Source organism: Hippopotamus amphibius, chromosome 5 (assembly GCF_030028045.1).
Source record: "Hippopotamus amphibius kiboko isolate mHipAmp2 chromosome 5, mHipAmp2.hap2, whole genome shotgun sequence".
Classification (NCBI taxonomy): domain Eukaryota; kingdom Metazoa; phylum Chordata; class Mammalia; order Artiodactyla; family Hippopotamidae; genus Hippopotamus; species Hippopotamus amphibius.
In genome coordinates this window covers 158,325,285-158,351,021 of record NC_080190.1, presented here as the reverse complement: position 1 = coordinate 158,351,021, position 25,737 = coordinate 158,325,285, and the positions used below count along the sequence as shown (strand labels likewise).

Below are 25,737 nucleotides of genomic sequence, written 5' to 3'. Positions count from 1 at the left end.
TGTCTAAGTTAGGTACAGCTTCATCTTGCCATTAGCTCAAGCAAACAAACAAGCAACGAAATTTTGGAGTCATCTTCGACTCCTTTCTTTCCCTCTTGCCTAAATCAAATTAATTAGCAAATTCATGTGGCTCTTTTGTCCAGTTATACCTAGTATTTGACCATTTCTCATTACCTCCACATCTCTCATACTGGTCTGTGTCACGTCATCTCTTCCCTGGATACCTGTAGTGACCTCCTAACTACAGTTGCCAGATTTAGTAAATAAAAATACAGGACACCTAGTTAAAATTGAATTTCAGATTAACAACATTTTTTTAGCATAAGTTTGTCCCCAATATTGCATTCTTCATGCAGCAGCCAGAGGGATTCTTTCAAAAAGTCAGAATAAGTCACTCGTCTGTTCAAAACCCTGTGATGCCTTTTCATCTCACTTATAATAAAAAGCAAAAACCTGAAAGCTGAGGCCTTGCAGGATCTGCTCCTAGCAGCTTTTTCCTCTTTGATCTCATCGGCCCACTGTCCTCCTCTTCCCTCTGCCTGCATCTCTTTTCTCCCGGGTATATCTAACCTCCTTTAGGTCTTTGCTTACACTTCGTGAGACCTTCCCTAATCGCCGTTTAAAACTGCACGCTTCCCTTCAACTTCCCTACTCTATTATTTCTCTGTGACACTTACTACCTTTTAACAAACATATTTATTTAGTCTTTTTCCTTTTACCAGAATTTAAGTTCCACGAGGACATTTTTTGCTCTTTTTGTTCACAGCTGTATCCCCAGTGCTTAGACGACTACCTGGCACATAATAGATGCTGAATAAATATGTAATACATGTCGAATTAAGGAAATGTAGTTATCCAAATCAATAAATAGCTTTTGTTTCTGTTTCACTAGGACTCCTCTCACATTCTGATCATTCAGCATGTTACCTATTTCAAAGTAGTCACGTAACTGTTTTAATTTTAGAGAAGCCATTGTCTGTAATTCTCTACGAGTGGCAAACATTTATGTGTGCAGAAGGTATAACAATATCTTAGAACCTTAGGTATTATAATTAGAGTTAATTTACAGATTAGGAAATGAAGACCGGGCGAGGTGAATCATTTGCTCAAGATCGCGGGATCGGGTGGCGCTGGGTACAGAACCTGCATCTTTATAATACTCTCTGCCCGCTCTCTTTTAGCTCTCTTTCTCTTAGCTTGTTTGGGTTAGCTCTTAAGAACCAAAGTCAAAACCTGTCAAAAGCCAAGTGCTTTCCCCGCCTCCAGTCAAACCCTCGGCATTCTGCGTTTGAATCCCGCGTGGCGGGAAGCAGGAGGCAGGTGTCGGGAGGGGCGGGGAGGAGCCGCCAGGCCCCGCGAGCCAATCACAGCGGCCGGGAGCCTCCCTTCCCCCTCCTGCGTCCACGCGCCAAAATTCCAAACGGGACCTCGTGCCGCTATCCGCCGTCTCCCTCCGCCGAGCTCAGCGAGCCGGAACTATCTAAGAAAAAGGAGTGAGCGCGCTCACGTCCCTGTGCGTTCGGGTCCTCGACATTTGTCGGTGTGGGTTCTCCTCAAGTTCGGCGCTAAATCCGTCGCTCTACAGATGGGAGGAAAGTTTCGAGCCCGCTGTGGTAGGGTGGCGGCGTGGGCGGGACAGGCGGCGGAGGGATTCCGGGCGCGCGCGCTGCGGCGGTCGGCGCGGAGCTTGTGGCGCCAGAATTCGGAGCGCGGAAGAGCCTGAGCGGCTGCGGCCGGGCCTCGGGTGCGTCTGCCGCCGCGGACGCCCGGGCGAGGAGGGAGAGAAGATGGTGGTCCTCCGCAGCAGCCTGGAGCTGCACAGCCACTCTGGCGCCTCGGCCACGGACTCTCTGGACCTGTCCAACGAGTTCCTCAGTCTGGAGCAGATCGGCCGGAGGCGGCTCCGCTCTGCCGGCGCCGCTGAACAGTCCGCCGCCACCGCGGCCGCCGCGGGCGTGAGTACCGGCCTGGGGCGGGCCCCGCGGGCCGGGCCTGGGGGACTGCCGGCGGCCCTCTGCCCGGTGGGGCCTGGGCGGGGGGTGGGGCGGGCGGGCGGTCCGGGTGACAGTGGCGGGGGGGGAGGGGGGAGAGGAGCGAGTAGGTTGGGAGGAGTATTGCCGACAAGTAAAATGGAAGGCTTCTCGGTATCGGAGCCCGAAGGGGTGTGCGTCGTGTGGAGAGACGGACTGCCTGCGGGAGGGCGCGCGGTGTGTCACCACGTACTTTAACTCGAGGGGAAACCGCAGCCCTGGGCAGCAGAAGTGCGGTTGGAGGCCGAGCCTTCGCTTGAGGCTGCCCCGCCCCCCACCTCACACACCTCCCTGTCCAGCCGCCCAGGCTCCCGCCCTAGGTTTACAGCGATCAGGAGCCACACGCATTTACTGAGCGCTTGCTGTATGCACAACAAGTGTTTTAGGGGCCGCGGGGGGTAGACAGATTGTAACTCAGGTTCCCTGACCCTCATGTACGATCCAGAGAGGTTCGGTAATCAGAACGCAGTGAATAATATCAGGTTGCATAAGGTGGAGGGAATGGAGAGCAACGTTTCTTGTACGTCCTATTCACTTCACCTCATGACAGCTCCATGAGAGTGGATAGTTACGAAATGTATCTTACAAATAAAAAAACAGATTCAAGAAGGTAACCAGTAAGCGGCAGATCGGAAATTGGAACTTGGATTTTCTGCCTCCACCTTTCCGTTTCTTCATGCTACAGTTTACAAACAAGGTCTATAGGCTTCCAAGGAGGTGGAGCAGTACTAAAGTCTCCTAGAAAAAAGTGCTGGGCCTGAAGTACAGATAGGATGTTGGATTGGTAGATTTAAGGCACCCCAGCTGCTGAAAGAGATTAGGGTGGAGGAGACAGCGTTAACAAAAGGTTAGAGAAATTGAGGAAGCAACATTAGTAAAGTTAAGGCAGCAGGAAGTAGTTTAGCTCTGTTGAAGGGAGGGTAGGCATGGGGGTGGGAAAAATAGAACCAGAGAGAGGGTTAGAACTGGGAAGTCAGAATGAGAGGCCAAGGGGAGGTACGTGCGGTGGGAGAGAGTGAGGGAGAGATCACGATATGAAATTCGTTGTCAGTATCTTTTGTAGAGGCCCCATATGAGCTGCTGCTCTACTGAGAGGGTCCAGTCAGTCTCTGAAATTGTGATTCTGAATTGAAAAAAACAATTTCCTGACTTTTAGGATCTGTTTCTCAATCACAGGCAGAAGCTGTTAGCGATCTGGGAAGGCTGAACACTTCTTCAATGAACTCGGTTACTTGACTTATTAACCTATGTTCAGGAAAGCTAATTGTTTTAGTAAATGTGTATTGAGTGTTTATTATTTTCAGGACAGTGCTAGTTCCTGTGACTGTAATGATGTTTTGAATACTGGTTAAATAACATAGGCGCTTAAAACAGCTGTTAGTTCTTCCTGTGATAAACCATAGTGGAAAAGAGTATGAAAAAGAATTTGTATATGTATGTATAACTGAGTCACGTTGCTGTACAGCAGTAATTAACACATTATAAATCAACTATACTTCAATAAAAAACGAATTAATTAAAAAAACCAACTGTTCTGAATTTCAGCTTACCAGTATTAGCAGGTTTCTAATACATACATTTGATTGATTGATTGATTGGCTGCATTGGGTCTAGCTTCGTGCTGGCTGTCTCTAGTTGCCGCGAGCGGCGGCTACTCTTCGTTGTGGTGCGCAGGCTTCTCATTGCGGTGGCTTCTCTTGTTGCGGAGCACAGGGTCTAAGCGCTCCGGCTTTAGTAGTTGTGGCGTGCGGGCTTACTTGTTCTGTGGCATGTGGGATCTTCCGGGAGCAGGGATCGAACCCGTTTCCCCTGCATTGGCAGGTGGATTCTTAACCACTGTGCCATCGGGGAAGTCCCTCATCAGGTTTCTATACTTGTTAAAAGGGAGTGATACCCACCATGTGAGTAGTGAGAATTAAATGTTATCATGCATGTAAGGAGATTACCTGAACACTTGGCTGATAGTTAAGACTCAGTCATTGTCAGATGTTAGGACAGCAGTTAATTTTAATAGCCACTCCCTCTTTTAAGTTTCTCAGGCTAAAAACCTTAGAGTCATCCATGCCCCTTCTCTCAGTTCATATTAGCAAATTCTGTTAGCTTTACTTTCAGAATATATTCAGAATCCAGCTGCTCAGCTGTTCCATTGTTGCCATGCTGGTTCAAGCCATCATCTCTTGCCTGGATTGTTAAAATAATGTTTTGCTTTTGTGTGTGTGTTTTTGTTTTGTTTTTTTTGGTTGCACAGCATGAATTGTGGGGTCTTAGTTCGCCAGCTAGGGTTTGAACCCAGGTCCTGGCAGTGAAAGCTTGGAGTACTAACCACTGGACCACCAAGGAATTCCCATGGGTTATTAAAATAGATTCTTGACTAGCCTCCCTGTTTGCTACCTTTATATGTAATGCCCTCCTTGAAAGTCAGTTCTCAGTATAGGTTACAGAGTGATCTTTTAAAAAGTCAAAACAGTTGATCACTCCTCTGCTCAAAAATCCTTGAGAGTAAAAGTTTAAAAGTTGAGAAGCAGCCCTGTACCTCCTTGCCCACTTCCCTTTATGATGACATCCTCTTCCATTCTCCCTTTTGCAAAACCCAGTTTATTTCAGTCACTCTGGCCTAGCTGCTCCTTGAATCCCAGGGCCTTTGCTCCTGCTCTACCTTCTAGTGGGAATACTCTTTCCCTGGGTATCTGCATGAGCTATTCCTTTACCTTTTACATTTTTTAAAATAAAAAAATAAAAAACAAAATCTCAGAACTCATAATGCTTAATGTGTTCCAAGAATTTTATGAACATTAACTCAATCCTTATAACTTTGTAAGTAGGTGTGATTATCTTTGTTTTGCATGTAAGAGGACTGAGGCACAGAGACTTAAATAACTTGCTCAGTTCACCTTTATAGTAAGCAACAGAGCTGTGAGTCCTACCTAGGAGAACCTACGAAACACTTTCAGATGTTTGCTAAAATTTTACCTTTTCAGTGATGCTTATCCTAACCACCCTGTTTAAAATTAAAACCACTCATTGACAGGCCCCTTTGCTCTGTTTTATGTTCCCCAGCACTTATCACCTTCTAAATATTGTATAATTTCCTACTTTTAAAATATTTTTCTCTCTCCCCAAATCAGAATGTAACGCCATAGGGATTTGGATTTTGACCTTCTGTTCAGCTGTGTATTCCTGGTACCTAAAGCATAGTTGGTGCATAATAAATATTTTGTTGTTGATTGTCTTATTATATCACTGGTATGTGGTGGTTGAGCAGTTAGCACTCAGCTGGCTGTTGTAGGGTAGAAAAGGTTTTTTTTCCAGGCTAGGATTTCCAGAAAATTGTTCCTTTTTGAGACATAGTACTCCTCTCTAAAATCCTCCATAGAACAAATTGTAATCGAGGGTTATTAGTGAGCATGGGATTGGGTCTTGGGGGTAACGTATGCATGCTGACAAAGTCTGCCAGTACCAAAAATGAAACACATGTTTGTGATTGGAATGTTTTCTAATTAGGGGCTTTTACATTCAATACATTTGATTTATTATAACTTACTTTTTTTACATCAGTCATGCATTTCAGAAACTTAACTCCTTGATCCACCCTCATTGTATTTGGGTATTTCCTAGTCAGATTCACACATTTATTGACAGAGCATTTCTTAGGGGAGGTTCCTTTTAAAGATGGTTGGATTTATTCATATTAATTTGTTAACTTGTATTTTTCTTCATCTAATCTTGGAGGCTGACCTTCAAGTTCTGAAGATACCTACAGTTCCCTACTTAATAACTACATTTTACTTTTTGTTGTTGTTTGTTTGTTTGTTTTTAACTTTTTGGCTGCACCAAGTGGCATCTGGGGTCTTAGTTCCCTGACCAGGGATCAAACCTGCGCCCCCTGCAGTGGAAGCACAGAGTCTTAACTGCTGGACTGCTGGGAAGTCCCAACCACATTTTACTTTCACATTTTGAATATGATCTTACTCAACTTAAGGATTTTTCCCCCCTGACTTGTAGGTGTTTCCTGAAAATATTTTGTTGTTGTTTTAAATCTGTTTCTTTGGTTTTTTAAGGTTTTATTTTCTTCCTACTTTATAAGTTTGGATATCTGTTTCCTCTGGAGTCATGCTAGCCATTGTCTATTTCTGTGCTTTCAAAAGTCTGAGGCTCTTTGATTCATTAAATTTAGGGTTGTTTCTCATGCTGAAGAGACACTTAAGGATGGGTGGTAGGGATTTCCTTGGTGATGATTGTATGTTGCTCTTGGGTTGTGTTATGTACGTTTTTATTCTTCTGTATGTTTTTAGGTAAAATAAAACACACTGTAGTATGTAGAAGATACTGTTTTTGTTTTGTTTTATTTTTTAATTGTGTATTTAGTCTGGAAAGATATCCCAAACTCAACACTGATATGTACAGCCTATGGGAGATTTTTTAAAACTTGAAGCGTATCACAACACAAAAATGAAAAGTGTACAACTCAGTGAAGTATCTCAAAGCATGGATAGGGAGATTTTGACTTGTGGCGATGAATGTTGCTCCCTGGAGTTGGCTGCTCAGCATTTGAGAGAGTGTACTTATTTTGTGACAATAAAAGATAGTCCATTTTTGTCAATTTGTGTTAGTCTGGCCCTTGATTTTAAGCTTAGAAGTCGCAACTTTTAGAACTGGGATCTGATGAGATAGTGTTTAGAATGGATTATAGTCAACAAATCCGGAGTTTGGAAGACCACTTAAAAGATTGTAATACTGATAGCTACAACTTGCTGTGTGCCAGGCAAGGTACCTAGTATGCACGCACACATTTCCCCTGTAAAGTAACTGTTATTATTTTGTTTGTTTTTCTCAAATTATTATTTTTTAATTTTTAAATTGAAGTGTAGTAATTTAAAAGCCTACAAGTAAAGTAATTATTATTATTATCGTCATTACAGATACAGAAACTAAGGTCTCTATGCAACTTGGAGAAGATTATACAGTTCTGACTGACTTGCCAAGAATCAATCCTAGGCAGTCTATCTTTAAGAGGTTGGGCTCTTAATTAGTACATTATTATCACAATAGACCAAAGCAGAGAAAACTAGAGCCTAAATTAAGGTGGTACTAGGAGGGACGGAAAGAAAAAGTCCAAAAGTACTGCAAGGAGTCTGAGAGTTGTTCAGATAGAGGAAGGAAAGGCAGTGTTGTTTCCAGCCAAAGAGGTAAGCTGAACATTTTTGGGAATATGATGCCAGAGTTTGGTGAGAGATTAGGAGGTTAGGACTATTTTTCTTTGTGACTCACCTGTATAGAGTTGATAGTTGAATCCTTGAAGGTGAATGAAAACATAGCAAAACACAAAAATATTTAAGAAGATATGGAGCAATGGCTTTATTTTAAGGGTGGAAAGAGTGTAAATTAGGTTAAAAAAAAAAGTATCATGTAAACAAAGGATCAAAGCAAAGAACAGAGTGATCAACTCCATAGAGGTGAATGAGGTAGAGAAGGCCATTGCATTTAGCTATTGAGAGGTAGTTTTAGATCTACTGAAAGAGCTGTAGTGTGAGAAACCAAATTGCTGGAACTTGTGGAATAGATCCATGGCGAGTAATTGACCACACCAGTGTTTAAAGATGAAGCTAAGGAGAGCTATCACAACTATATAATGTGGGTATAATGTGTATATCTTTGTACATTAGAATATACTGCTTTTCAGGCTTTCAAGAAGCCCTAAGTCTGGATGACTATATTTTTTGTCAGTATTATAACTGTGATTTTAAAAATCCGTTTAAACCTCATTTGTTGAATTGATACTTGAATGAACTCAACCAATATGACTCCCACACATATTTTTTACAAATTTAAAACTTTACTAAGCTTGATCTTTTGTGGAAAAATAACATCTTTTTGAATTTTGTCTACTTTGGGGGAAAACTTTTCTTATTGTTGCATGCTCCCTGTTCTAACTTACTGATTCTGCAGTATTATAATAGACTTAAAATCTAACAAAATGTATTTTTTTCTCCTTTTAAAACTTCACTTTTCAGAACTGTCAGTGCTCTCAATATTGAAGTAAATTTTAGCAAAAGAATAAATGAGGACACTACATCTCTAGGTTTAGTTTTCAGACTAAGTATGTTTTCTGTTTTTCACTTCTTAGGAAAATTTTTTCTGGTAATACGTGCTGCAAAAATGTAAAAAATAAATAGTGAAGGTCCCCATTTCTATCATCCAGTGTTAATTACTGTTAATAGTTGGTGTTTAACTTACCTCCTGAGAGTTCTTTTAACTACATTAAAATGTGATTTTGATATAATAACTGTATTAGGTTCCTTAGGAAACCAGATGTATGAAAAATATTCATCTAGAGGTATTTATAACAAAAATTATAGATAACCTAAACATGATACATTAAGCAGTTTGTTAAGTAGATTCATGTAATGGCTGGAATACTATTCATTCATTTAAAAAGATTTTCAGAATAACATTTCATAACATGGGAAAATGGTTGTATTACTAGAAAAAAGTTACAAAACATAAATAATATTATCCCAATTTTTAAATTGTATGAATATGTTTGCATAAGAAAAGCATGGTTTATGCACAGAAAGGTTATCTGTGGGTAGATGGAATTAAGAGTGACAGTTTCATCTTTGTACATTTCTTCATTTTTCTGATTATAATGGGCACATATTGCTTTTATAAAAAACATTTTTGAAAGTTATATTTTTAAATTCCCAGTATGTGCCTGTGTAATTCTCAAAACGCTGTTTTGTGTGTAGGTAATTCCCAAAAACCCTGTTTTGTTTTTTTCTCCATGCTGTTAAGGAGATGCTTAATGCTTATTTAGGGACTATGAACTAAGCCACTCACTATGCAAATCAAAGTTTCACTTATATCATTTATAAGATTAAATCTTCCAAGTTTCTCAGGAAATCTTTTCCCCAGTGTTTAGCAACCCCCTCCTTTCTTTTTTGCTATGGAAACAAAACTTTTTTTTTTTTATCCCCAGGAATATGGTGACATTTATTTTCTTTTTTTTTATTGTGATAAAATATAGATAACATAAAATTATCATTTTAACCATTTTTAATTGTATAGTTTTGTAACATTAAGTACATTCACATTGTTCTGCAACCATCACCACCCATCTCTAGAATTTTTCGTCTTCCAAAACTGAAACTCTGTACCTGTTAAACACTAACTCCCGTGGAAATTCCCTGGCAATCCAGTGGTTAGGACTCAGTGCTTTCACTGCCATGGCCCAGGTTCAATCCCTAGTCAGGGAACTGAGATCCTGCCAAAAAAAGTAAAACAAACTCCCTCACAAACTCCCTGTTTTCCCTCCTCCCAGACCCTAGCAAGAAGCCTCATAGGAAACCTACACTATTTGGTCTTCTGTGATTTACTTATTTCATTTAACATAATGTATTCAAGGTTCATTTGTGTTATTTCAGTGTGTTAAAAATTTCCTTTATTTTTAAGACTGAATAATATTCCATCGTATGTAGTGTGTGTGTATATATATATATACACACACACATATATATACACAGGTATATATATTTTTAATCCATTTATTTGTTGTTGAACACTGGAATTGCTTCCACCTTTTGGCTATTGTGAGTATGCTGCTGTGAACATGAGCGTTCAAATGTCTGTTCAGGTCCCTTCTTTCACTTCTTTTGATATACACCCAACAAGCAGCATTGCTGGATCATGTGGTAATTCTATGTTTAATTTTTTGAGGAATTGACATATCATTTTCCACAGTGTACACAAGGGTTCTGGTTTCTTCACATCCTTGCCAACACTTATTTTCTTTTTCTTTCTTTTCTTTTCTTTCTTTCTTTTTCTTTCTTTTTTTTTTTTTTTTTTTTTTTTGATAATAACAATCCTAATGAGTGTGAAGTGGTATCTCATTGGGTTTGATTTGCATTTCCTTATGACTGGTTATGTTGAGCATGTTTTCATGTGTGTATTGGCCATTCGTGTATATTCTTTGGAGAAACGTCTATTCAAATCCTTTGCCCATTTTTAACTTTTGTTGTTATTGTTAAAATATAGGTGTTCTTTATATATTGTGGGTATCTGTCCTTTGTACAAAAGTTTTTTAATTTTGATGAGTCCAACTTATCTATTTTTTCTTTTGTTGTCTGTGCTTTTGGTATCCTAAGAAATCATTGACAAGTCCAATGTCATTAAAGTTTTCCCGTGTTTTCTTCTGAGTTTCTAAAATTTTTTTATCTCTATAATCTCTTTCACATTTTTTAAAAATCTTTATTGAATTTGTTACAATATTGCTGCTGTTTTATGTTTTGGTTTTTTTGGCCCCGAGGCATGTAGGATCTTAGCTCCCTGATCAGGGATCGAACCCACAGCCCATGCCTTGCAAGGCAAAGTCTTAACCACTGGGCTGCCAGGGAAGTCCCCTCTTTTACATTTTTAAGCTGACCTTAGATGTAAAGTCTCCCCGGTCCTCCTCATTGGTTTAAGTACTTATAAAGGAGATCATTTCTGTCACCTTTTAAAGTTGACATTAAAAAATATATCACACTTTTGTAAGTATCCACTGGAATCTAAAAATTATAGTTATTTGATACCTTTCTTGAAACATTAAAAATTAATACATGAACAAGTTCTTTTAGCAGTCAGAAATTTTACCTTGATTCTTTTTTTTCTTATTTTAATTTGTATTTCCAATCCACTTAACCCACAGTATTTTATCTTTATATATTTTCATGCTTGAAAGTCATTTATTAATTATCTTTCATATTCCTAAAACAAAATTTGCATTTTTTCCACTTTTGCATGATGACAAAACTCTAAGAAATAAAATGTTTGTGTATTGAATTATCATAATTATTGATATTCAGTTGATCAAAACAACAAAAAAGTGTCTATTTTGATTAAAAATGATTAAACATAGGAAGTAATATTTTATTAAGATTTCATGTGGTTGAAGTCTCCCTACCCACCGAGTTAGTTTGTGTATTTGTGGATGAATCTTATTTATTGCTGAAGAGTGTTTTGGCATAAGTTTCATTGTTTTTATAACGATAAGCACTGAGAAACATTGTTCATATAAATAAGTAGATAGTAATGAAAGGAGTTTTGTTTGCATTACCACTCAGTTTTTCTGGCTTATATACAGAAAATCACTTGCCAAACATTTTTAATGGTCTCTTAGCTTGATTAGGTCTCCTTTCAATTTTGTTGAAAGCAAAGAATTGGAAACCACCTAACAAAGGAAAGGATTTGTTACCTAACTTAGTCATTCATTTTCTTAACACCTACATTAGTGTTTTTCTTTGTTTGGCTTTACGGAGGTTTTTAATGTCTTGAAGCAACCCACATTAGTAAGATTCAGAATGAGTGAGAGATATGACTTTCTTTTGTAAAATGGGAGAAAGGTAAATGAAAGAGGCTGCCTTGTGTTAAGATGCCTTCTTAGGTCTGTTTTAAGAAAAAGTACATATGGAAGTTGAGAAATTAGAAATAGATACCCTTACAATTTTCCTTGGAAAGTCTTATGTTACACTACATGCATCTAAGATGTAGGTATTCATTTAAAAAATAATACAGCTACCTAAATGTATAGGTCTTCTTTTCTGAAACATCCTGAAATATAGGTACACTGATAAAAGTGTATCAAACAGATTATACATATCACTTAATATGAAGAACGTGTCTAATTTTTTTTTAATTGTCTTCTCCTGCCTGTAAGAACCTGTTTAATTCTTACACAGATCCTCATGGTATAAATATCCTTACTTGTGAACCAATCAAATATTCTTCCTGAAACAAAATTAAGTGACAAAATATCCTAGTAAAACATAATGAAATGACCAGGTAAAGCCAGCCTAAGGAGCATGGTGGGGGGGGGGGGGGGGGACTGATATTTCATTTTTTAAAAAGAAAAACAAAACACGGCCTGTTTTTCTGAAGTTATAAATTTTTTGTTAGGTACATCTGCCTTCTCTTCTAATATAAAAGTATCCTGTATATGATTTTTAAGAGGCATATATGAAATTTTGAATACTTTATGACAGAACCTCTGTAGCTCATAAAGCAACCCTCTAACCTAGAGAGCCTGTAGTCCATTATTTCTCAAAGTTAATTAGAGCTCTGTGGTATTTACAAGAAATTAATGTGCCTAAACAGTCTCTAAATTCATTTTTTACATTATCTGGGTGAAATTATGTGAGATAGTAATAACTCCTTTTTGTCATCCAAGACAAAATTGTAATTCAGATTGTCCAGTTACTTTAAGGTTGCTGCCAGTGGTTCCATGCTGCCAGTGGTTCCATGGTGTATGTGTGTGTATCTTTCTAATTTCTGTAGCCTTAAAATAAAGTACTTACTGTTATGAACTGTTGCAACTTTTTATCAGTGGTAAAATTTCACTAGACTAGAATTTCACTTGTTACGAAATAGAACTATAAATTATTAATAAATCTTATATTAGCCACCTCATAGACATTGCTCATATTTGTTTATTATAAAATGATTATTCTAGATATTAACAGCTTTAGTTTCTTGGGGAGATGCAAAAGTGATATTGCACCAAAAGCAGTTGTTACAAACTTTTAATCAGAGAGAAATCTTAGGAGTTTAACTTGGGGATTTGCCCAAAGGAAAACTTAAATGGCTTTCTTAATTTTTTTTAAAGGATAGGTCTTCAGTTAAGGAAGTTGAAACCTACCACCGGACACGTACTTTAAGGTCCTTGAGAAAAAATGCACAAAATTCTTCAGATTCTAGTTTTGATAAGAACATGGAAATAACGGAGAAACATGCTAATGGCAGGCATTTTACAAGGTAATACAAGATGTTTAAATGCTAATTCAAAGTAGTTTTAAAGTAATAATTTAGGATTTGCATTTAATTTTTAAGTGTGTTGTTACTGGTTATCAAGAGTCCAGGTTTTAAAATGTAATTTGTTTGAAATGAAATTGCACTAAATGAATGTTATTTATTTTTAATAAATGGATGTTATTGAATTAAAAATTTAATTTGTACTCAGCCAGGTTTGTTTTTATTTTCTTGTTCAAAGGCAGTATCTGTGATATGTGTGAGTGCAGCTGACAAGGTTGGTTGTTACAGGATCAGTTCTGGGTACTTGAGTAATCTAAAGAGACTTTATAACTGTAACTTGCTTATGATATGTGGTTCTGCTTCATAGTCTATAAAAAGCCTTTATTCAGAGTAGTATTTTGATTGCTTGCTATCAAGTTTTTCCTCAATTCTAAGTCATTTACGAATATCTCTGTTGGTACGCTTCTGAAGCCGTCTTCATATAGGCAGAACATGGTTGGGGTTTTTTGTTTTTGTTTTTTGACTTGTTCAGTGGGACTAGGTGCTTTATACATATTTAAATTTTGTTTCTGAAGAACCCTGAGGTAGATGGCATGAATCACATTTTAATACTCAAAGAATTAGTTTCAGTGAATTAGGAAGTATGTACTTCATGGAACTTGGGTTTATTTGGGCCAGGGCAAATTTAAATCTAACTCTAATTAGCTCAGAACCTTCATTTTTCTCCCCATTTTGATGGGCTTAGCATGAATTGAGGGGGAGTGCCAATTATAAAAAAATTTGATAAAATAATTGTTTTTACATTAATTCTTCTCATAAAGAATTTAATCACAATGACTTAGAAAACTAGAATCCTCTTACTCTCAAATAGAATTTTGATTCTTATTTTGTGTAGCGGATTTTCCAGGTAAGTGAGGTTGTACCCTTTTAACTTTGTTTTTTGTTACTGTTATTTTTTTCAATTATTTACTTGGTATTTTATTATATGTATTTAAATCTGCATCTTATTTAATCCACTATTCATGGAACACGTACTGCTGTATTTCATGGAATCCAAGGTAGCAACAATTGAAAAATACAGCATTATTTTCTGACACAGTAAGAAAAAAAAAAAACACTGAAAGTTAAACTATGATCTACCATCAGTTGTAAGATACATCCCAATTTCAGAAATGTTAAAATGGTGGTGGGGGGTGGTGGAATATACAGTTTTTAGAATCAGTGAAATACAGTTTAAGCTGCCCCAGTATTTCTGAAACTTGAAGTCTTCTTGGGGTGGGGTTGGTGGGGTCCATGAATTCTCTATGAGAATTTTAAGATTTATTTCGTGATCTGAAGAAAAAATATTCTGAGTCATCTAAATTGCTACCTTATAGAGAATAGCCATAATTTCAGGCCCTACATTTATGTTTATAGTTTTCGCTAAGTAGTACTGCTCTGGTTATCCCAGGTTCATGAGATAATAACTGAGTCTGGCCTTAGTACATAAAGGATGCATCTACTTCCAAGAGACAGCCACGTGATGTGAGGTCATGACATGCCATTCAAATGAAGGTTTGGAACACTTCAAATAAAGAGAAATGGATGAATTGAATCATCCTGATACACAACAAACATGATACATAACGTGCCAAACTCAAGAGAAACCCATAGTAGTCTGAACCACATTCACACAGCAAATGGCTGATTTGTTTCAGCAAAACCTACAGTTTATCCTGTTAGTATTTTTTTTGGTAATTGTTTTTATAGTTTCATTTGTATAAAACTTAAATTTATATCTAGTTTGGCTTATACATAATCATGAAAAACTTAGTATTGGAAATCCTCAAAGTCTTTTAAAAGGTTCTGTGTGTTACTCAGGTTTGCAAAACATTGTGCTAGGTAATAAAGGGATATATTAAAATAAGTGCTTTTTTAATCCTGATTTAAAGATGAGTAACTTGGTATTTTTAAATTAGAGTCCTTCTAAAATTTATTGAATTCCTATCTTTATATTAATTATTTTAAAATAACTTATTGAAATATAATTCACATACCATAAAATTCATGACTTTAAAGTGTATAATTCAATGATTTTAGAATATTCACAGTATTGTGCAAGTTGCTACTATCTAATTTTAGGACTTTTTCATCACCACAAAAAGTAGCCCCATACCTATTATCCCCCCATCCCCAGCCCCTGAGAACCACAAATCTACTTTCTATCTCTGTGGATTTACATATTCTGGATTTTTTATACAAGTGGAATCATACGATATATGGGCTTTTGTGTCTGGCTTCTTTTACTTGGTATAATGTTTTGAAGGTTCATTTATATTGTAGTTTATCAGCACTTCATTCTTTTTATTGCCGAATTCGATTCTGTTATATGAATATATTACATTTTGTTTATCCACTCATTAGTTGATGAACACTGGTGTACAAATTTTTGTGTGAACATAGGGTTTTGGTTCTTTTGAGTATATACCTAGGAGTGAATTGTTGGGTTAAATGGTAACTGTTTTAACGTTGTCCAAAACAGTTGTACCATTTTACATTCCCACCAGCAGTGTATGAGGATTCCAGTTTGTCTGTATCCTCCCTAACACTTGCCATAGTTCGTCTTTTTGGTTTTAGCCATTTTAGTGGGTATGAAGTATCTCATCGTAGTTCTCATTTGCATTTCTTTGATGGTTAATAATGTTGAATGGTTTTTTCATGTGCTTATTGGCTGGCCATTTATATGTCTTCCTATCCTTAAAAGAAGAATTCCTATCTTTAAAAAAGCTCCCTGTATTCAGATCATTATTACAAAGATTATAATTTTTTATAGTGATAACATCGAGATCTGTTTGTATAAGACATATAAAGTGGCCTATAGTATTTTTTTTATTTAATTTTTAAAAAATTTTTAAAGAACTTTTATTGAGATATAATTGACATACAATAAACTGTATATATTTGAAGTGTACAATTTGATATTTTTTTCTTATAAGTACTGTATATATGGCAGTTCTAATCTCCAAATTCCTTCCACTCCAACTCCGACCCCTGCTTTCCCCCGTTGGTGTCCATATGTTTGTTCTCTACGTCTGTGTCTCTATTTCTGTCTTGCAAACCGGTTGATCTGTACCATTTTTCTGTACAATAGTATTTTTGAATTCTGCTTTATGTAGTTTTCCTATTTCTTATGGTGACCCTTTTTGCTGTTGCCAGTTTGACTACAGTAATCTCTTTACTTACTTCCTTTCTGTGTTTTTTTTTTTATCCCCCACCCCTTTGTTTTCAATCTGTTTGGAACTCAAAGACCAGGGGACCAAGACTGTTACGGTAGTATAGAAGGATTTTAGTAACTGTGCCTTGGGGGCAGGATATGTATTTGTTTGGTCCTGGAGTTCTTAACTAGGGTCCAGTAATCATGGTTTTCAGGGGGCATATGAAGCCTCTGAAATAATGTCTAAAGTTATTTATATATATGCAGTTTTCTAGGGAGAAAAAAATCCATAGCTTTCATCAGATTCACAGGAATTGACAAAAGTCCAGGCACCTGTTTTCGTAAATAGTTTCATTGGAACACAGTCATGCCCATTCATTCTATCTATGGCTGCATTCCTGCTTCAGTGTTAGAGTTGTGCAAGGAGTTATGACAGAAATTGACAAGCTGAAAATATTTATTATCTAGCTGTTTAAGAAAAAATATAGCAACCCCTGCAAGGGGGAAAAGTGCTCCTCTTCCCTTCAAGCAAAAAAACAAAACAAAAAAACAAAAGAACATTGCTTTAGTCTTTGTATACCTAGCATCTAATAGGCGGTCTGAGTTATAAAAGTATAGACCTACATGGTGTGGGGGGAGGCGGTCCTCTATGAGAAAAGTCTGTGAACAAACTAGTCCTTGATCTATAGATGGATTGCTGAAAGCTTTTTTATTTTGTTCTTGGTTCTTACCTGTGTTCCAAAAGAGGTAAGGAATCAATGATGACTTACATTGTTATGAGGACACGAGTTAGCTCTTCTGGGTAAGATGGTTTTGTTTTTAAAGTGTCACATTTGAAAGTCCATGGGCATAACCAGCCCACTTGCAAATATTGCTTGATTCATAGGTTGATTAATAGATGTAGCTTATGCAAATATGGGAAATTGAGTCTCTAAAAATAAGAAATACTGCTTTGTTGCTCAGTGGATTTGGGGAAAAAGATGAGAGGAAGATACTTTTTTTAAGCTTTGGAAGGTGTTCTTTGCAGTTAACAGATTTTGTATACCAGTTTGTGGGTGGGATATCTGATTCACAAATGTGACTGTTTCTTCATGTGAATGATATGCGTGTCATGTAAAGATTGTAGACAGCAAATGTTCTTAGAAGGAAATTAACATGTCGCTAAATTCTGTGACATGTTTATAGGTCCTCAAGAATGTGGGACCACTATATCCCTGTGGTATAAAACACATTGTCCTGTTTTTACTCAATGCTTATTAGTTCAGTTATACCTAAATACTTAGGCCAAGGATTTCATTTCTTGTTTTAAGTAAGATACTTTGATCTGATTAATTCTGTTTAGCTAAGAGTTAATGCGTACAATTGGCCCTCTGTATCCACTGGTTCTGCATGTACAGATTCAACCAACTGTGGATCGAAAATATCCTCCCCCCCCCCCAAAATTCCAGTAAGTTCCAAAAAGCAAAATTTGAATTTACCACTCATCAACAGCTGTTTACATAGTATTTATATTGTATTAGGTATTATAAGTAATCTAGAGATGATTTAAAGTATACAAGAGAATGGGCATAGGTTATATGCAAATACTATGCCATTTTATGTAAGAGACTTGCGCAAACTTGGATTTTGGTATCCATGGGGTAGGGGGGTGCAGTCCTGGTACCAATCCCCTGCTGATAGTGGGAGACAACTGTATATCATTGAATTTCACAACAGGGTTCTCAGCCTTTGTTTAGCCATAACATAATATATAAGCATAGATAACCTCAAGCTATTTTTTCACTGGTTTTTAGGTAGCTATAAGTATTTACCCTCCAAGCTGATTTAATTTTTGGTCCTAGTTTGCAGTATTATGAAATATAGGATTTAAAATTGTGTCAATTATTTTGAATTATTTACTGTATTTTTTTCATATAGGCAGTTGGCCAGACAGCAGGCTAATAAAAAAAAAGATGAGTGCAAAGAAGGTAAGTAATGTTAAAGGCATGTAAAATTTTTAAAACATGTAATTAATATTTTTACAGGCGCGTTGCACATACAATAAACTCTCCATATATAAAGTGTACAGTTGGGGGAGTCAAGGGAGGGAGGGAATACGGGGATATGTGTATAAAAACAGATGATTGAACTTGGTGTACCCCCCCCAAAATAATAAATAAATAAATAAATAAAATTTAAAAAAATAATAAAGTGTACAGTTGTTCTTAGTATAAGTGCCTGCTGTCAAACAATCACTACAATAAGGTAGTAAAGATAACTGTTACTGGCCAGAATTTCCTTAGGCCCCTTTGGAATTGCTCCTGGCTCCCCTAGCTCCTCTTCATGCCCTCCATGCCCCAAGATTCCTGGGCAGCCACCAGTCTGCTTGCTGTCACTATAGAGTAGTTTGTATTTTCTAGAGATTTATATCAGTGGAATTATACGGTATGCATTCTTTTTTGTCTGGCTTCTTTCACTCTGCACAATTACTTTGAGTATCATCCATGTTGTTGCTTTTTATTGCTGAGTAGTATTCCGTTATATGGATATACCACAATTTTTTTCCTTAACTTTATTTTAATAGCATTGACATATAACAATGTATTAATTTAAGGAGTACAAGGAATGTTGATTTGATACTTACGAACTGCAAAATGATTACTACCATGGCTTTAGTGAACACCTGCATCATGTCACATAATCAGCATTTCTTTTTCCTGCTGAGAACATTCAAGATCCACTCTCCTAGCAGCTGTCAAGTATACAATACAGTATTATTAATTTTAACTACTCTGCTATACATTAGAGTCCCAGAACTTACTCATTTTATGGCTGAAAATTTGTACTCTGACTAACAATCTCCCCCTTTCTCTCACTCTCCAGTACTTTGTAACCATCATTCTAGTCTCTGTTTCTAAGAGTTTGGTTTTTCTAGATTGAACATGTAAGTGATATCATTCAGTAGTTGTTATTCTCTGACTTACTGCACTTAGCATAATGCCTTCAAGGTCCATCCATACCACTGCAAATGGCAGGATGTCCTTTCTCATGGCTGAGTAATCTATTGTGTGTGTATTCCACATCTTCTTTATGCATTCACCTATTGATGGACACTTAGGTTGTTTCCCACAATTTGTTTATTCATCTTTAGATGGACATTTGGGTTGTTTCCATTTGGGGGGCTGTCAGAACTGCTTTGAACATTGTGTACAAATCTTTGTATTGTGTGTATATATATATATATATATATATATATGAAGACATCTATATATCTTTTCTCTTGAGAGTGGTATGACTGGATATATGGTAGGTGTATGTTGTAACTTTATTTTTTGTTTTCTAGTATTATTAAGAAGGGTAAGTTCAAGTAACGAAAATTTTATGTGAAAGTGTAGCTATTCAGTTGTTCATTTTAGAATTATTTTGTAAATGCTGTTATTTCACATCTTTCTGTTTGCTTTTTTGTACACGTCTATGAAGACAAAGTGATTCCAGTTACTCGGTCATTGAGGACTAGAAACATAGTTCAAAAAACAGAACACTTGCATGAAGAGAATGGTGATGTTGAAGTTCGCCGAAGTTGTAGAATTAGAAGTCGTTATGGTAGTGTGAACCAGTCTGTACTATTTGACAAACTTATAACAAAGTAAGTAAAAATTATTTAGATCAAGATGATTAACTGGCAAAAACTTTTTGTTGGGGACTAAATTTTGACTCGCAGGAATATTTAATGCATTCGGTTTATGTAAAGTATAAAGGAGAGTGATTATTAGAGGACTTTGTAATAATTCTGTATGTGTATTTAAATTCTTATAAAGAATATCAAATATTTTTACACTCATAAATCAGTGCTTCTTATAAAGATATTTAAAATCTCAGCACTCAAAGAATACAATGGAAGAACAATTAAGTTTTTGAAAATATACTATTTTACAATTTTAGCTTATATTTATGTCATTTCTTTTAAAGCACTGCTGAAGCTGTACTTCAAAAAATGGATGATATGAAGAAGATGCGTAGACAGCGAATGAGAGAACTTGGAGACTTGGGAGTATTTAATGAAACAGAAGAAGTAAATATGTTCTTCCATTAAGGGGATGATTTAATAATCTCCAGTTTAACCTTTTTTCTGTGGTACCTATCCATTTTTTGGTTAAGTTATTCATCATTTTGTTCAGCATTTGTTTGATCAGTCACTAGTTATTGCTGGAGTTTTAAAAGTTTATAGCTGAATATATCTTCATTTTAAGTAATACTGGAAGGTCGTACTGAATTTTTTAAAATAAACATACTAAACGTTAATGGATTTTATTTAAATATTTTTAGGGGAATCTTAATATGTACACAAGAGGAAAACAAAAAGGTATTCAAAGAACTGATGAAGAAACAACTGACAATCAAGAAGGCAGCGTGGGTTAGTCTTCTCTTGTTCTATCTTCTGGGTTTGAATTTCAGTACTTTTTATTTAGTAGGATATAGCCTTTTTATTCAGAAGCTATGACATTTATGGTAGTTTGTGATAAATTAAAGGGTTGGTCATAACTTCAAAGGAAAAAGGAAGGCAGGGAGATAAAAAGGATATGTTTCGTTGGGAAAGTACTTGAGATAAACAATTCAAAAACAAAACTGGTTTGCTTGTATAGTACATCTACAGACAGCATATCTCTACCTGTTTTAGTTAAAAGTTAATTAAAGTTAAATTTTGCGATTCTGTTTAGGACTTATTGCTGCAGTTTCTTAGAACTTTTCTTGAGTGAAAATCAGTTTTCTGAAATACGTTTTAAATGTTTGGTGAGGGTGTTTTACATTATCTTAAGTAGATTATTTGAGTTATACTGTATGTAACTCAATGACAGCCAGAAGTCCACTCTATTAATGAAATTAGCAATAATACTATAAACTTTAGTTTGGTACTTACTGACAGTAGCCTTTAAGCTATTTTTTTCCTTCCTCTAGTTGTTTTTAGTTCTATAGTTTTTTACTTCATTTTTTAAAAAATCTTCATTTAATGTTGCAGAATTACAGATTCTTTCTATGAACAATATAGAAGTAAAAACATTTTTTTAAATTTTATTTATTTACTTATATATTTATTTAGGTTGCATTATGTCTTCATTACTGCTTGTGGGCTTCTTCTAGTTGTAGCGAGTGGGGGCTACTCTTTCATTGTGGTGCGTGGGCCTCTTAGTGAGGTGGCTTCTCTTGTTGTGGAGCATGGGCTCTAGGTACGCAGGCTTCAGTAGTTGCAGTACGTGGGCTCAGTAGTTGTGGCTAATGGGCTCTAGAGCGTAGGCTCAGTAATTGTGGCACATGGGCTTAGTTGCTCTGGGGCATGTGGGATCTTCCCAGACCAGCGCTCAAACCTGTGTCCCCTGCACTGGCAGGCGGATTCTTAACCACTGCACCACAGGGGAAGTCCTGAAGTAAATAAATTTTAAAAGGAGGGTCTTTTTCTATTCCCGTACGTTAAAAATTGTTAGTATTTGGGTGAGAAGCCTGAAAGTTAATGTTTCTTAATTGTAGAGTCATCTGAAGAGGGTGAAGACCAAGAAGATGAAGATGATGGTGAAGATGAAGATGATGATGAAGATGAAGAGGATGGAGAAGAAGATAATCAGAAGCGATATTATCTTAGACAGAGAAAAGCTACTGTTTACTATCAGGCTCCGTTGGAAAGTAAGTGCTGTCTATTTCCAGGAGAAGATGTAATTAGGTTTCCTTTATCTTTACTGCCTTTCCACTGTTATTCTTATTTTTCATGTTTTCGTTTTGCAGAATACTCATGGCTGTTGTCTTCCATAACTTCCCCAAGATGTGCACGAAGTTATTTCTTCTAAAGAAAGTTAAATGTTAGCCTTGACCAAAGCAGATAATTGGGTTGTTTTGAAATTCCATGTCTGTTTTTAATTATTTTAGCTTTCACAGCTTTGTACTTAATTTATTTTATAAGTTTGTATAAATAGGACCTCTTCTGATTTATGTTAGTTGTACCTTGGTACTTATGAGCATATACACATGCAAAGCTGATTATCAACTATTATGTATCAGTATAATCATGATGGTTATTTATGGCCAGCATGTGTTTTGGTTGGTTGTTGTCTGTGCTACACGTATATATTCAACAGCAACCTTGTAGGCATAAATGATTTAAAACATGAACAGCAAAATATTCTACAGTAGGTATGTACTAGTATTTTCATGGAAGGTAGCACCTTTGTAAGTATTTAGATGAAGAGCACAATTATCTTTATACATATTTATATGTTACATACATATAATTTTTTTTCTTAGAACCTCGTCATCAGAGAAAACCCAACATATTTTATAGTGGCCCAGCTTCTCCTGCAAGACCAAGATATCGATTATCTTCTGCGGGACCAAGAAGTCCTTATTGTAAACGAATAAACAGGTTTGGTTCTGCAATAGTGATTGATTTATGACAACATAATTGTGGCTACTTAAGGTAGGATTCTAGAGTCTTAGAGTTGGGTGTATCAGGATAGAATTCTAAAATTGTATATTTGGAAGAGTTAGCTCTATGCCTTTAATGCTCTAATTCCCACTACCACTGACTAGTTTTTGGTTTTGCTTCCACTAGTAGGAATTGTTAACTACTATCATGGTAAGGTAGTTTATTCCACTGTTCCACACTAATAATAGAGAACTAGCTTTGCTTCAGTGTTTACTGTATTCCTGGCTTGGTGTTAAGCATTTTACATAGACTGTTTCATTTAATTTTCACATTGTTACAGTATAGGTTTAGTCTTGTCTTCACTTACTATCCTAGACCTATTTTCTTACCATGACAAATTCTGTTACTTAGCTTCTAGACTTCTTATGACTCTGACCATGTTTTTTGGATCTATTTTTCCCATTTGTTTTTCTTACATAATAGGAAACATAATTTTCTTTGAATATTCTTATTATTTGTGGGTTTCTTGTTGCCTGTCGGTTTTACTTAAGTCCAAAGAGGTAATTCTTGTTATTTCTTCATTCTCCTGAGTGATAAAAGGTTTTCTGATGCATTAGAATTTTCTGGGTAATAGTAGTTATACTATATTACAGTAGTTCATGAATGAGAAACTTATAGGGTGAAGACTAAAAAGGCAGAAAAAAATGACATTGATGTGGGGAATGGTGCTTTTTTCCTAACATTATTAATCTGCTCAGAAGTAAGACTGAAGTCCTGTGAGACTTCAACTATTCGAATAGTTTTTAGAAGCCTCCTCATAGAAGCAGACTATACCTGATTATGTTTTGGCCATGGAAGGCAACACCTCTGTAGATACTAACAGATTCCTCTCTTCTAGGAAAAAGATGAACTCCTACTTGTGTCCCAGGGTCTTCTAATTTCATTTTCAGAGTCTCAAAGTCACAAGTGTGTACATTCTAGCTTTCTCCTTTCATCATCCCTTTTCACACAGCCAGAGCTCAGAAGGGTAGAGGATCAGAAAGACAACCTGTCGGGGCTACCCAAGATAAATTGCGCTTGAAAGGAGGCCAGGGACTTCCCTGGTGGTCCAGTGGGTTAAGAGTCGACACTTCCAATACAGGGGGCCAAAGTTCGATACCTGGTAGGGGAACTAGATCTCACATGCATGCCACGACTAAAGAGTTTGCATGTCACAACTAAGAAGTCTGCATGCCACAATGAAGATCCTATGTGCCACAACTAAGACCTGGCGCAGCCTAAACAAATAAATATTTAAAAGAAAAGAAAGAGAAGAAGAGAAGGAGGCCACACTGTCAGTACTTTTCATAGGCCCCATGGAATATTGTTAAAGACCAATATTTTGATAGTGAAATTTAATAATCTTCAGAAAAGGAGAGTAAGGTGTAGTGCTTCCTGGAGTCACCATCAAGCATAGGGCACAGGGCAGCTGTCTTGGTTGCCTGACTTATAAGACAGGCCTATGTTGGATCCCACAGAAGTGAGAGGCTGGCAGTTACTTTGAAATTTAATTTCTTCTCCCATATTTAATGGGTTTATATTTCTGGAGGTAACATGCTTGTTGATTGACTACCTCTTTAATCACTTATACCGTGTATCTTGCAATGGATAGGAATTTCTTTGCCACTTTGTTGCTTAAGTTCCCATCTTTGGTTCACAGGCTATACTCTTTTTCTATGAGGAGTGTCTCGTTACTGCATAGCTCCTGGGGTATGGGATTTTTCCCACCTCCTATTATTTAACAAATGTGTGAGTACTACTATGTGACAAGCACTGTGGATATAAAAATGACAAAGTCACAATTCCTGCCCTTGGATCTTAGATTAGTGGAGGATTCTGACTCATTTAAAGTATGAACCAAGAGATTTAGGCTGTCCCCTGGGTCACATTATTTGACTTAATGACCTTGGTGTTGGTTTTGATAATTCCCTTTAAACTTTTTCTTTTTGATAACAACTTTATTGTAATATAATTCACATACCAAAGAATTCACCCACTTAAAGTGTACAATTCAGTGGTTTTTTTATTATATTCACTGAATTGTGCAACTGTCACCACAATCAGTTTTATTTATTTTTTATTTTATTTTTTAAATTTATTAATTTATTTATTGGCTTCATTGAGTCTTCATTGCTGCATATGGGCTTTCTCTAGTTGCGGCGAGTGGGGTCTACTCTTCCGTTGTAGTGTTCGGGCTCCTCGTTGCGGTGGCTTCTCTTGCTGTGGAGCACAAGCTGTAGGGTCATGGACTTCAGCAGTTGTGGCACACAGGCTCAGTAGTTGTGGTTCATGGGCTTTAGAGTGCAGGCTCAATAGTTGTGGCACATGGGCTTAGTTGCTCCACGGCATGTGGGATCTTCCTGGACCAGGGCTCGAACCCGTGTCACCTGCACTGGCAGGCAGATTCTTAACCACTGCACCACCTAGGAAGTCCCACCACAATCAATTTTAGAACATTTTTCTTGCCTCAGAAAGTAACCCTGGGGACTTTGCTGGTGGTTCAGTGGTTAAGATTCTGTGCTCCCAGTGCAGGGGGCATGGGTTTGATCCCTGGTCGGGGAACTAAGATCCCATATGCCACACAAGGTAGCAGAAAAAAAAAAAAAAGTAACCCTGTACTCTTTATCACTCCCTAATCCCTCCAGCCCTAAGCTACCACTAATCTACTTTCTGTCCCTGTAGATTCTGGATATTTCACATAAGTGGAATTTTTTGTGACTGGCTTCTTTCACTTGGTATAACATTTTCAGGGTTCATCCACATTGTAGACTGTATCAGTACTTCATTCCTTTTTATTGCCAAATAAGATTCCATTGTATAAATATACCACACTTTGTTTATCTCTTTATTAGTTGATGGACATTTGGGTGGGTGGCTTTTGCTTTTTGACGGTTATGAGTAATGCCATTATGAAAATTCATGTACAACTTTTTGTGTGAACAAATGTTTTCATTTCTCTTCGGTATATACCTAAAAGTGGAATTGCTGGATCAAATGCCAACTATGTTTATTGTTTTCAGGAATTATCAGGTTGTTTTTCCAAAATGGCTGCTGCACTTTACACTCCCACAAGCAATGTAATAGAGGTCCAATTTCTCTGCACGTTTGCTAACAGTTGCTATTACCTGATCTTTTGAATGTAGCCCTTTAAACCTTTTCTTTTTCCCCCAATTTTCTTCACCAAGGTGGAGTTAACATCTCATTCCTTCTAACAACTTTAATGGTAGCCATTTTGCTTGTTAGCCTTTTTACTTTTTCTTGAAGAGACCAGCTTCTGTTTATACTTTATTTTCTACTTAGGC

At 36.8% G+C, this 25,737-nt stretch overlaps 1 protein-coding gene across 2 annotated transcripts in view; it reads left to right on the top strand.

Annotated features, from left to right (window-relative positions):
- Positions 1-1,485: 1,485 nt before the first annotated feature.
- Positions 1,486-25,737, top strand: part of ATAD2 (ATPase family AAA domain containing 2) — a 62,508-nt gene continuing 38,256 nt past the window's right edge. Inside the window, exons 1-8 of one of the 2 annotated variants that reach the window (XM_057734191.1) lie at positions 1,486-1,955; positions 12,667-12,815; positions 17,923-17,972; positions 19,465-19,630; positions 19,954-20,056; positions 20,311-20,398; positions 21,508-21,660; positions 22,276-22,393. In XM_057734191.1, the coding sequence (XP_057590174.1) occupies positions 1,788-1,955; positions 12,667-12,815; positions 17,923-17,972; positions 19,465-19,630; positions 19,954-20,056; positions 20,311-20,398; positions 21,508-21,660; positions 22,276-22,393 (995 nt within the window). In that variant the 5' untranslated portion in view covers positions 1,486-1,787. The remainder of the gene's footprint in view (positions 1,956-12,666; positions 12,816-17,922; positions 17,973-19,464; positions 19,631-19,953; positions 20,057-20,310; positions 20,399-21,507; positions 21,661-22,275; positions 22,394-25,737) is intronic. The other variant, XM_057734192.1, reaches the window with a different exon arrangement.